This window comes from Herpailurus yagouaroundi, unplaced genomic scaffold (genome assembly GCF_014898765.1).
Source record: "Herpailurus yagouaroundi ecotype Mexico unplaced genomic scaffold, PumYag 28, whole genome shotgun sequence".
NCBI lineage: Eukaryota > Metazoa > Chordata > Mammalia > Carnivora > Felidae > Herpailurus > Herpailurus yagouaroundi.
This window is the reverse complement of record NW_024412376.1, coordinates 164,262,513-164,275,037: the sequence shown is the minus strand read 5'-3', so window position 1 is coordinate 164,275,037 and position 12,525 is coordinate 164,262,513. Positions and strand designations below refer to the sequence as shown.

At 55.2% G+C, this 12,525-nt stretch overlaps 1 protein-coding gene across 2 annotated transcripts in view; it reads left to right on the top strand.

The window, feature by feature from the left end:
• Positions 1-14: 14 nt before the first annotated feature.
• PPP2R2C (protein phosphatase 2 regulatory subunit Bgamma) overlaps positions 15-12,525 on the top strand; it is a 138,270-nt gene continuing 125,759 nt past the window's right edge. Inside the window, exon 1 of one of the 2 annotated variants that reach the window (XM_040488351.1) lies at positions 15-219. In XM_040488351.1, coding sequence (XP_040344285.1) covers positions 150-219 — 70 coding nt within the window. In that variant the 5' untranslated portion in view covers positions 15-149. Of the gene's footprint in view, positions 297-12,525 lie in introns of both variants that reach the window. The other variant, XM_040488365.1, reaches the window with a different exon arrangement.

The window sequence follows — 12,525 nt, the reverse complement described above, 5'->3', positions numbered from 1 at the left end:
CCCCGGCCGCGATGCCCGCCCCCCGGGGCCCCGGCGGCCCGCGCCCCTGCTAGGCTGCGGCGGCATGGCCCGCGCGCCCGGCGCGACCTCTGCGGATTGCATCGGTGTGTGGCGGCGGGGCATGCCCAGGGCACCGGGCACGGCCTTCAATGGGCGAGGACACGGACACGCGGAAAATTAACCACAGCTTCCTGCGGGACCACAGCTATGTGACTGAAGGTAACGTACGTGTTGTCTGAGGCCCCCTCCGGCCGGCCGCGGCGTGGGGATGCCGTCGCACCGAATGCCCTCCGAAGGTTTGGACCGCGCGCTGTGTGTCGTGTCCCCCCCCCCTCCCCCGCCCCACCCCACCCCACCCCACCCTATCCCACCCCGCCCCGGGTCCCGGAGGGAGGGAGCCCGAGGGCGCCGGCCTCCGCTTCCCAGCGCCCTCCTCCGCGCCGCCCTCCGGCCGGCAGCTTTCGACCCCCTAGGCCCGGAGGCATCCCGAGTCGTCCCTGGCCGTCATTTGTAGAAAGGCCATTCCTGCGGCTAATCTGGCGAAGAAATCCGGGGAAATTAAATGGCTTAGAATCCTGGGTTTGCCATTGCAGCCCTGCCCAAAGCTTACAGAATTTTCTAGGCTTCCCACTCCCCGGAGACGAAGAGGGATCCGAGGGGGTGTGGGGGGGGGGGAATCCATTTCCAGATTCCCCCCAGAGGCTCGCTGTCCTGGGCCCCTTCCCAGTGCCTCCGGAGGCGGGGGCCCTTCGTGGGTGGGAGAAGGCGGCTGGCTTGGGGTTGGTCTTTTATACCTGGTGAGTTATACTGACATAGGAGGAGCTGGCCCCAAACTGTCAGAATTTTCCCCCCAAAACTGGGGCATGCCATCCCAAAAGGGCCCGGCGTTTGAAATCCCCCCAAATCGGCCCTAGAGGCCCAAGCCCAACCCCCACCCCGAGATGGTGGGATCCAGAGGGTCAGCGCCCAGCGACTTCCAAGGGTCTCTCTTCTCCCTCCACCTTGCCGGGAGAACGGTGGGGGACAGGTCCCAAGCCGCAGCCAGGGGCCCGCGGAGCGAATCCTCCATTTGAAGATGGGGATAGTTAGCCGCGGGGTGGCAGCATGCATCAGTGAGGACACTTGTGCTGGAGACCTTCCGGGGTTTAGGGACCGTGAGCACCTTGCCTAGGGGCTGCTGGACTGGCCGCCTAAGTGTTCGTGGGTTTGCAGCGAGAGGTCCCCGGGTGGGTGCCCCGGTGGGAGGGGCCCCGGGCATCGCGGTCCGCGGGGGCTGGTGCGCGTGGGTGCCGCTGTCAGGGAACCTGTGTGGGCTTGGCGCCGGTGACTCTGACTCCTGGGTGGCGTCCGATGCTCCGGTGCCTGGCTCCGCCGGAAATGAGGCCGAGCAGGTAGCCGGGGCCCTTGCGGAGGAGGCCGGGGAGCGTCGGGCCAGCGCGGGGCGAGTGGGACCCCTGCGTCCTGGCCCGGAGAGCAGAGGCAGGGTGTGTAACCTGGGAGGAGGGACGCTGAGGGGTGGCGCTTCCCGCTCCCGGGAGGAGAACCGCTGAGTCATGCTTTGCTGATGGGGGAGGGGGTGGCGGGAGGAGGCCGCGCGGCCGGGCCGGGTGAGGGCTCGGCCCCCCAGCTAGGGCTTTCTGGGGCCCAGGGACCTGAAAGCGGCCCTTTGTCGCCTGCCTTGGTGAGGTTGAGGAAGAATCGGTGAGTTCTTTCTGCTGGCAGGCTGCTGAGCACAGAGGGTGAAGGAGGCCTCTGCGCTGCTGGCAGGTGCCCCAGTGGCCTGGCTCTTGTGGCCTGCCCAGTGGCCGAGAGGGCATCTTGGCAGGTCATTCTGGTCTGGCTTTGTGCAGGAAGCCCGAAGCCTGTCTTCTCCTCTCGCATGGAGGCTGATGGGACAGGACGAGGGACTTGGTGATTAAAAGTAAAAAGCACCATGCCTCACCCCCAGTGGACTTGAGCAAACACGAATTCCTTCTTCACCCTGTCTCCCCCGCCCCCCGGCCCGCTTGCTTTCATAAATTTAAAAGCTCTTAGCGGAGGAGAGCAAGGGGCATGTGGATACTTGGAGTAAGAAGCGCTTTTAAGTCCTCGTCATTCATTCAACAAATACTTGGTACCTCCTATGTGCCAGTCACTGTTTTAGCCCCCGCGGGTCTAGACAAAGATGCTGTCCTCGGGCAGCCTGTATTCTAGAAGGGAGCTCTGTGCGTGGTATTGAGGGGAAGCTTTTTCACCAAGTCTTGGTCTCCCCATCTGTAAAATGGGAGTGAATAATAACCATCTTGCCTACAAGGTCTTGGGGTTTCTGGGAGGGTCCGGTGGACTGGCGGATGACAAAGCCATCTTGGAACAGGAAATTGTCAGCTGGCAGTTGAAGTATGTTAAGCACCTACTGTGTGCTGGGGCCTCACTCAAGATACCGCATACACCACACCCCCGTTCTATAGATAAAGAAGTCAGGGTTTGACCTTTGTCGGTGTCCCAGGCTGAGTGCCGGCGTGTGTAGGGCATAGGGCTCCGGGGCTGGGATGCAGAGGAACAAGAGGGTCTAGCAGAGAAAGCAGTGACAGTCATTGTTGGAATCATATGAGATTTCTGGCCTCCCTACGTGAAAACAGACTTTCACAACGTTGCGCCCTGCATTTTGTGCTCAGAGACCTGGGTAGGTCACAGATTTGGATGTCAGACAGACTTGTGTTCAAATCCTGCTTCTGACTCTTCACAGGCTGTGTAATCTGGGACAAGTTATTAAACCTTTCCGAGCTTCACTTTCTCCCTTCGTACAGGGGGAGATAATAATAACGAACCTTACGTTATTATTATTAGGATGATCAGTGATTATTATGCTAATGTAGAAAACATCAGCACAGTGCTTGGTCTATTGGAGGCATTTGATAAATGGTACTGGTATAATTTAAAAGGCTCCTGGAAGAGCCTCATGAGCAAATAATGGATGCTGCAAAAAAAATCTTGCGAAAGACCCAGGTGTACAAATTCTTTTTCCACCTGGTCATTTGGCCCACACTCACTCACTCACTACACTCCAGTGGCTCTGGTCTACTTCCTGCTCCTTAAGCAGGTCATTTTTTTTTTTTTTTCCTTGCTTCATGGCCTTTGCACTGGCTGTGTTCTCTATCTAGAATATCCACCTCCTGCCCTTCTCATAGCTGGCTCCTCCTCAGCCTTTAGATCTCAAGTTAAACATCGTCTTTGCCTATGGGAGTCCTGCTCGAATTCCTCAGTCTCTTATAAAATCTCAAATACTTTGGGGAGATTTTAGGTTTTGTTAGTCATTCACACCTTGGTATGAATTAGAGCAGCTTTTCTTTTTTTCTTTTTCCTCAACTCTTGGCCCATCTCAGCTGATCGAGGGTTGTGATCACTAAGCATGGATGCAGGCCACCCTGGGGCACAGAGAACTTGGAAAGGTTGGGTGGGTGTTGGGGAGGGCAGTATCGTTGAGTCTCTCCAGACAGTAGAAGGACCTGGACCCTTGAGAGAGGGTCCCCAGGGGTAGGAGAGTGCCAGGAAGTCTCTGTGTGTTTAGACTTTTCTCAAGAGCCAGATATGGCCCAGGAGGGGCGTTTCCTGGCTGTGTTCCCTTGCTGCAGCCGCGGAGCTCAGCTTTTGGGTGAGTGAAATAGGCGTTTCTAGGTTAGTCTGGTCTGCAAGCCCCTTCATCCCCTTTCACGCAGCAGCGTTTCCCAAGCCCGTCCGCTACTGGCTCTGGCCCTGGGCAGACACGGGGGCTCCCAGCCCATAGGAGGCGGCGCATGCTGAAGAGAGAGTTGGTGGCAGTGACTGGGTGTCTTTGGGAAGGAGCAGCCACTCCCAGGCGCCTGCAGGTTAAGGCACCTGAGGGCACGCTTTTCTGCCAGGACCACAGTCCCCTCCCTGGAGCATCTCCGCCATTAAACTCTGTCATCTCTGCCTTTTGCATCCATGGAAAGAAAGTTACCTCCGTCTCCCTGACCCCGTATCCCTGCCATCCTCGTGTGATGCATGTGGTTCAGAGCCACCTGTGTGTCCCCGTGGATTGTATGGTTGAGAGATGAAGCAGGGATCAGAGGAGGAAGGGGTAAGGTCGGGAGGGTGTCCCAGGCCTGTCCGAACCCAGCATTTGGGCAGTTTCCACAGCATGGAATTGTCTTCCTGGTTCGAACTGGTTGAGGGGGGATAATGTCAGCTTTCTGCCCACACCTAGACTACGCCGGAGAGGCATGCTTTGTGGGAGACCAGGGTTCATCCAGATTTGCCCCCACGTTGGGGCTGTTGAGGCTGATCTCCCCAATGCCCAGCGCCACAGCCCACAAGAGCATCGTGGTTCTCACCCAGAAACCTGTGGCCAGAGGCCGGGCCAGCTTGGTCCGAGGCTAATGCGTCCCTCTTGCAGTGACTGGTTCTAGAACGGACATGGGAACCAGTTCTGGAGGTCGCGTGGAAGCTGGTTTCGCTCTTGGAAGGAGCAGGGAGGCTCCCGTTGTTGCCGGCGGCCCCCCTGAGACCATGAAGCGGGTTAAGTCCTAAGCCAACAATGCTGACGGTGTCTGAGCAGAGAGTGAGTGGCAGCAGGGGACATTGTGACTCCGTGGGTTAACCAGGCCTGATGTCCACCCGTCTCTGGGCTTCCATTCCCATGAGCTGCCACATTTCCTCTTTGCTGCACACCTTAAGCTGAGCCTCTGTGACACCCCCTTTCCTGGTTATCTGGAAGACCGGGAGCCTGCCCCCTCACTCCCGGCCAAGATTTGAGACCCATGAAACCAAGAGGGAGTTTGATGTGTTCACTTTCTGTGTTAGGAATGCTGTTGGATGTCTTTTATTGCACTCAAGTCAGGGCCGCCGAGTTCTGGCTTCCCTTCCTTGGCCCTCCTGAGGAGGCATTCCAGCTAGATGAGTTCTCCCAGGAGACCCGTGTTCCCGGTGGGGTCCGACTCTGGGTTCGTAATCTCGACCAGCTCACCCCGTGTCTCGGACCCTGAGCGTCTTCTCTGGATTGCTGCTCGCTTGAAATGAGAGATGCACAGTTGTTTGATGTTGTAAACGTGTCCGTCACATGCTACGTGCATGTGTTCCTTCGTGGGAGGAACACTCTCTGTGAGCCCGGGGCATTAAATGGCTCGGTGTGTGTGAACACGCCCAGCCCAGGGCCTGGGGCCCGGTCAGTACTTAATAAACGTCGTCTGCCAACGGTTAGAGTTAGGATAGCCTAGAACCATCGCCAGACTGGCTAGCCCAACCCCATCCCCACTCCACGGGGAAATGGAGGCTAAGAGGGGGTCGCTCCTGGCGTTTCCCTGAAGCCAGCCCAGAGGGAGAGTGGGGGGAGCCAGCTTTCGGTTTGAAATCAAGCTGGGGACTGCTGGGCCTTCACCCCCATTACTCCCCTTTCAGAATATCACTTCCACGAGCAATCCTGGACTTTCACAGACCCACACTGTCTCCATTTCGGGGGGCGGGGGGCAGTGAGAGAGGCTGGGTGTTCTCCGTTCAGTCGCGCCACCTCTCTGAGCCTCAGTTTCCTTACACTGGGTTGTCACACGGCTCTAAGGAGCAAAGGCTGTGTGGACTCCACCGTTGAGTGGGTTGGCCCCCACAGCCCCCTCCCTGTAAGCAGCACACTGGTTTATTTTTATTTTTTTGTTTAGTTTTGTATGTTTACTTATTTTTTGAGAGAGAGAGAAAGAGAGAGAGAGAACAAGCAGGGGAGAGGCAGGGGGCGGGGGGACAGAGCATCCGAAGTAGGCTCTATGCCCACAGCACAGAACCCTATGCAGGGCTCAAACTCACGAACTGTGAGATTGCGACCTGAGCTGAAGTCAGACAGAGGCTTAACCGACCCAGCCACCCCGGCGCCCCGAAGGCAACTGTTTAAATTCAGCATGAGATTATTAGGAGTTTTCCAGCGCTTGGCAGTCTGTGCCATCCATGCAGTCATGTGGGGCCCCACGCCCGGAAGGACCTGATTCTGGTTTTGTGCTTTGCGGTCGCTGTGTGGAATTTTTATCATCTTTGTAAGCGACGTCTGATGGGGGCAGTGGAGTGGACGCCCGAGCAGAGATGATGCGTGCAGCACGTGTTGCAGCTGCTTTGTGCCGCTGCTACACACACCTTGTGTTTGCTTTGAGCGTCGCTGAGCTCCCACACGCGTGGGCCGCCACATTCTGTGCTTCCGCAGCGGGTCGGCGTGTCCACGACCCTGTAGGCAGTGGTGGGTGCTGACGGCCCGAGAAGCCATGCTTTTCCACTTGAACCAGACTAGATTCAGAGGCGAAAAGGAGGCAGTGACATGCTAAGGAGCACGAGGGACCAAGGAGCCCTGCCGTCCCCTCCTCCCCGCATTCCGTCCTCGTGTGAGCTAATCACTGATGCTGAAAATAATGACCCAGAAGGAAAGGACAGGAGGGGACAGCCCTAGTCCTTCCCTTTCAATCCTTATTCATCACTGAGCCAAGGGTAGAGGCGTGTGTGTAGAATGTGCAAGCATCAAAAAGTGAAATGAGGGGCGCCTGGGTGGCTCGGTTGGTTAAGCGTCTGACTTCGGCTCACGTCATGATCTCACAGTTCGTGGGTTCGAGCCCCGCGTCAGGCTCTGTGCTGACAAAGCCTGGAGCTGCTTCAGATCCTGTGTACCCCCTGCACACCCCCCCCCCAAAAAAAAAACTAATAAACCTTAAAAAAAAAAAACAGCTAAATGAAACCAGATGAGCTGTTTGGGTTAGCATCCACACTGCCCTGGTAAGAATAAATACAGTACACACGCGTGTAGGAACCCCCAGTTACGAATTGTGTGTTTCCGTGAGTCTGCATTCCCGTTAAATGCTCTTGTGTTTGCACTGAACGCTGGAATTGCCGAACAGAATGGTGACTGGCAGAATTCATGCTGATAACTTACATGTTTAGTGTTTCTGTCGGCGTTAAGTAGCACATAACACTGCGGCGATTTATGGGGAAAGTGAAAAAGGTTTATGTTTTCGTTCCTCTGGCTTTTTGAACGGGGTGCTCTGCATTTGCATTTTGCACCGGGCCCTACAAATGGCAGAACTGGCCCTCCTTTACTATATGGGACAGGCTGGCGCTTCTAGGGGGCAAGAATCCTTGGCCCGCCTCCCACCGCCCCCTTGGCTTTTAAGATTGGTAGAGAATTGGTGAGAGCCAGTCACCCATTGGGCAGCTTCTCCCTATTGGGCGGGGTTAAAGTATTAAAGGTCCCTGCTCCTCCCCTACCCACTGGGGCTGGCACTCCTTGGGCTGTTCCAAGGAGGGGATGCCAAGTGTCTCATTTCAGATTCCAGCCTTTCGACCCGTGTCCCCACAGCCCTGAACTGAGGGGCAGTAGAGGAGGGGTCCCTAGCTCCCCACGCCCCCCACCCCCCCATTACCATTAATAAAGCAGATTCTTTTGATTTCTCTCTTGTTGGCTACCTCCCCTTTGTGGCCTCAAATCCTAGCGGCAGGGAGGGCTGCCTAATGGTTACCTCAGTCCCGCCCCAGACTCCACGGCTTTATTCCTGTGATAGATGTGCCATAGTTCAATTAATCACCCCCATTGTTGCATAATTAGGTGGCTTGTTTTTCTGGTATAACACCGAGTGAACGAACACTGTTTGCCTATGAAGATACTCTACGCCCAACTCCCAACCCCGAACAGCTTTGGAATAATTTCTTCAGAGAGAACCCTGTGTGTGCAGCGTTACGCGAAAGTGATGAACGCGTTTGGTGTTCTCGACTCATATCGCCAAGTTATGCTCCAGAAAGTGTTGCTGTTTTTACCACATGCTGATCAGCACTCGATACCCTAATGTGTTTGACCTCTGCGGATATCACAGATGAAAAGTATTTGTTTTAATTTATGTCTGAGTACCGATGAGATGGGCTATTTTTTCCCCCTTTTGTTCAATAGATATTTGCCGCCCCCCCTTCTGTGCCAGGGGGATGTTAGCTGTTGGACGGGCAACGTTGAAGACGGAGTTCATTGCTGTCCTTCAGTCAGCCACTCATTCATTCGCTGGGCAGATATCTCTGGAGCTGCCTCTGTGTTCTGGGCACTGGCTTTTTCCGGGGTTGCTGGGGCAGGGAGGGGGAGGGTGGGGTGAGAGCTGGGAGAGGAGAGCGCTCAGGAAGAGCCTGGGGTTCCGCAGTCGCTAAAGGACAGAGCACAGAGAGTCTGTGGCACGGTTGGGGTAGGCACCCAGGTGGGCCGTGGAGTCATAGGCCTGAGTATCTGGGTGGGAAGGGACAGGGCGGGGGAAGCAGGATGGGTCACCATCCTGCCATCCTGTTGGGTAGGAGGACAGTATTGGAAAGCATCTCCCAGGCTCCCTGTTTCAGGTGTTTACACGCACCCTGCACCCTGTGTTCCCCGGGGCTCTGCTTCGGTGATGCCGTCTTTCCATGAGCCCTTAAGGTCTGCAACCCTGTCTCCCCGCTCAGGTCTCCCTGCTGGCACACAGAGTCATTTGCTCTCTGTTCTTCGCTCTCCCCGACAGACAGCCCCTTGACCCCTTTTCTCCAATCTCACTGCCTCTGGGGCAAAACGCTCCAGGTCCTAGAAGGCACGTTTCCAGAGCTCTGTGCTCTGTGGACGCAAGCCAGGCTGTGTCCTTCTCCAAAACGTCGGCCTGTCTCTGCCAGGGTCTTGGATGCCATTGGGAGAATGAGCTGCCTCCCGCAGTCTGGAGTCGCCGGAGGAATCTGCAGACCACAGCACCCTGGGGAGTCCTGCTAGTTAAACCAGGCCCTGCAAGACAGGTGCCTCTTTTCCACTGCACTGGTGTCCCGTGGCCCTCATCAAAACGAGCCATGTGGACTTGAGTATTAAATGATTAGGAAACCAACATAATAGCCATTATTAGTATTAACCATTTATTGAGTATATACTATGTGCCAGACACGATGCTAAGTACAGCATCTTACTGGATCCTAACAAAGCTCTGGGTTGTATGTGTTTTCCCCATTTTACAGGGGAGAAAGCTGAGGTTTGGGCACATGTGAAGAGTCACAGGTATAAATGGGCAGAGCTGGGGTTTGAACACAGGCCATCTGCCTGCAGAACCCACACTCCTGACCTCCACACTGGGTGGAGGAACCAACAGGGAGGGGACAGGAGATCTGTTGGGTTCTGATTATGCTCCTTGCTTAGGAGGGTCTGGGATTCAAACCCAGGACTGCCTGGTGTGGTGCTCACGCTGGGCATGCGGCAACACATCGGTCCTAGCCGTGTGTGTGGTTGGAGGCAGTTGAGATGGGCCAGGAGGAGAAGGGCTCCCTCTACGGCATAGGGGGTGGGGGCCGGGGGGATGGCCACAGCTCTACAGAGGACAGGTGCTTTGGCACTAAAGGGAGTGGCATTCTTCAGGGCAGACAGCGATGCCCTTTGGCACATGGCATTCTAGTACATTCCAGGCAGGAAGAACAGCATGTGCAAAGTGACATATGCTTGTCTCCTGACAGCGTCTGGGCTCTTCCTCCTGGGTCCAGGAAGCAGTTCCCAGCCAGCTCTGGGTGCAGGGACCACCTGGGAGCCACTGTGCTGCCCAGGACGGGCACTGCCTCCTTGTACAGTGGGGGCTATTGTCCTCCCCAACCCTGGGCTGAAGGGCCCATTGAAACAGAACAAAGGCAGCTTAGAGGTGCCGGCTGCCCCGAGCAGGGATAGGATCACCAGCTCAGGCCCGGGGCTTGCTCTGGGCCGGCCCGGCCTTCTGCATTTCTCCACCCTGGAGAGGTCATAGCCCTGACCCCTGGGGCTGCTGCTGCTGGGGGCTGGGACCTGGGTCCCCCGGGGCCTGAGCTCTGGTCTGAGCTGGCAGTTGCTTCAGCCTCGGAACCCGTTTCCCCGTCCATCCGGGAAGCAGAGAAAGCACTACCAGCCACCCGGGCTTTTTGTGAGCATTGAGTGAACTAATCTATATACTGTACAGAAACCTCAATAAAAGGCAATTACTTGTGTTAGGAGTATCAGCTTTTGGATTTAGTTTTCATTTCAAAACAGTGGTAATGAACACTTTTATTTTTTTTTTAACATTTATTCATTTTTGAGAGAGAGAGAGAGAGAGAGACAGAGCCAGAGCGTAAGCAGGGGAGGGGCAGAGAGAGACGGAGACACAGAATCCGAAGCAGGCTCCAGGCTCCGAGCTGTCAGCACAGAGCCCCACGCGGGGCTCGAATGAGATCATGACCTGAGCTGAAGTCGGACGCTTAACCGACTGAGCCACCCAGGTGCTCCCGGACTGAAAGATTTTTGAGCCGAATCAGGACCCCGGTCACCTCACCCCACCGCAGCAGGCCAGTGTTTCTTACCCGACCGAGTCAGAACGAGTGCTAATTCCTTCCCATCTGAATTCTCGTCCATCTTGGCAAGGTCCCCACTTGTCTCAAAAATGCCTTTTTATGGTTGCTGCATTTGAACCAGGATCCCAAGGCCCGCACCTGCAAGGGGGTGTTCTGTCTCTTATGTCTTTCCTGATCGAGACCAGTCCTCTATCCCATTCTCAGACCCCTGCCTGCTAAAGACATTTGTGACTGCTTTGGAAAGATGCTGGTTTCACCCCCTACTGTCCCCAGCCTGTGTCTGGCTCCCAGTTTTGCCAGAAGGGTCTAGAAGGCTAACGAGCGGTTGCCCGGACCCTGGGAGTCACCCCGGGAACGTGCCTCTCTCTCCTTCCAGGACCTTCCTCACCTTTCATCAGCGGACAGACCGGGGTATCCGTCTTCACCGAGGCCTAGCCAGATGGCAGATTCATGAACAAAAGCAGCGGTTTCTGTGTCTTCCATTGAGTTTTGAGATGATTTTTTTACACAACAGATAACTGGAATAGTCATGGATTCCCAGCTTGAATTCTTGGTCCAGCTCAACTCCTGTTCCTTCTGAGGCCCCTTGTCCAGCGAATTGCGCTTTCCTTGGTTCTGTAGCCCTCGCAGAGCCTTCCAGAACTTCCTACCTGTGTATGTTAGCCTGTGTCAATTAGCCTGTTGTTTATAATTACCCCCAATTCCCAGTGCCAGCCAGGAAGGCAACTCAGCTCAGATCATAAGACAAGACTGGAACCCAGTCCTTTCGGGAACATCAGTAGATACGCACATGGGACGGACCCGCTTCCCCTTACACAGCTCAGCACCTGCTACCCACCAGGTGTTGGGTAAATACGTGGTCGAGTGACCAAGAGGACAAGTGCCACACTTTCCCCTGACCAGCTTCCCCGAGTAGAAACAGTCTTCTCTTGGCAAAATTGAAATACGTGCAGATTTCAGTCTTCACGGTTCCAGGGAAATCGCGCCAGCGCCGCGGCCCCACGGATCAGACTTGAGCTACCCCGGCGCGGTAGCTGTGAGGAACTGCGTCAAGTGCAAACTTTGCCAGTAAGTTTTCAGGGCACGGATCACTAAGTAAATACCAGATGCACGTTGCAGAGCCTGCCAGGTCACTTCTTTCCGTGTCTGTCGCTGGCTGGTCACCGCACATGTGTTAGTTCACACACAGACAGCAAAGCATGGGGTACTGTTGCCTCCTTTGTCTCCCCGCGATGAGGCCATGTGACGCCTCACGGAAATGGAAAAGCAAAAGAAGGAATGGGCCAACAGCGATGACGCCCAGCAGGAGAGTGAAAAGCGATCCTGCTGGAGGAGAACCGTGGGTGGCATGTGAACGGAGTCCTAGAGGAAATCGCCGATCCTGGGAGCATTGGAACCATGGCCTGAGGAGAGTCTCTTGGGCAGCGACAGGCACTAAGTGAAAGAGATCCTACCCTCGTGGCTGAAGAAGGTGGCTCCGGAGGGAGGGAGATACCCCAGAGGAAGTGACTCTGGGAGGTGTTTCACCACGTTGGAAACGCAAAGGGGTGAGATCTTGGAAGCTGATCTGAACTTGGGAAGACGGCCCTCCAAGGCACAGACGAGGTGCCAGCCGCCCGCAGAAGCAGCAACCTTCAAACTACTTTCCATATGCTTCTTTTTACAAAGACATAAAACACTTGACTTCTCTCAATGTTTCCAATGCTTTAAATCACTGAACTAAATAAATATTGGTTTTACTATTTTTTATATCCCTATACGCTTGTAACCATCAATGAGAGAGGTTTTTTTTTTAATGCTTATCTTTGAGAGAGAGAGAGAGAGAGACAGCGTGAGTGGGGGAGGGGCAGAGAGAGAGGGAGACACAAAATCCGAAGCAGGCTCCAGGCTCTGAGCTGTCAGCACAGAGCCAGATGTGGGGCTTGAACCCACAAATGTGAGATCATGACCTGAGCCGAAGTCAGATGCTTAACCGACTGAGCCACCCACATGCCCTAATAAGAGAATTTGGTTTAAAAAAATTTTTTTTTAATGTTTATATATTTTTGAGACAGAGACAGAGCATGAACGGGGGAGGGTCAGAGAGAGAGGGAGATACAGAATCTGAAGCAGGCTCCAGGCTCCGAGCTGTCAGCATAGAGCCCGACGCGGGGCTTGAACTCACAAACCGAGAGATCATGACCTGAGCCAAAGTCGGATGCTTAACCGACTGAGCCACCCAGGCGCCCCTGT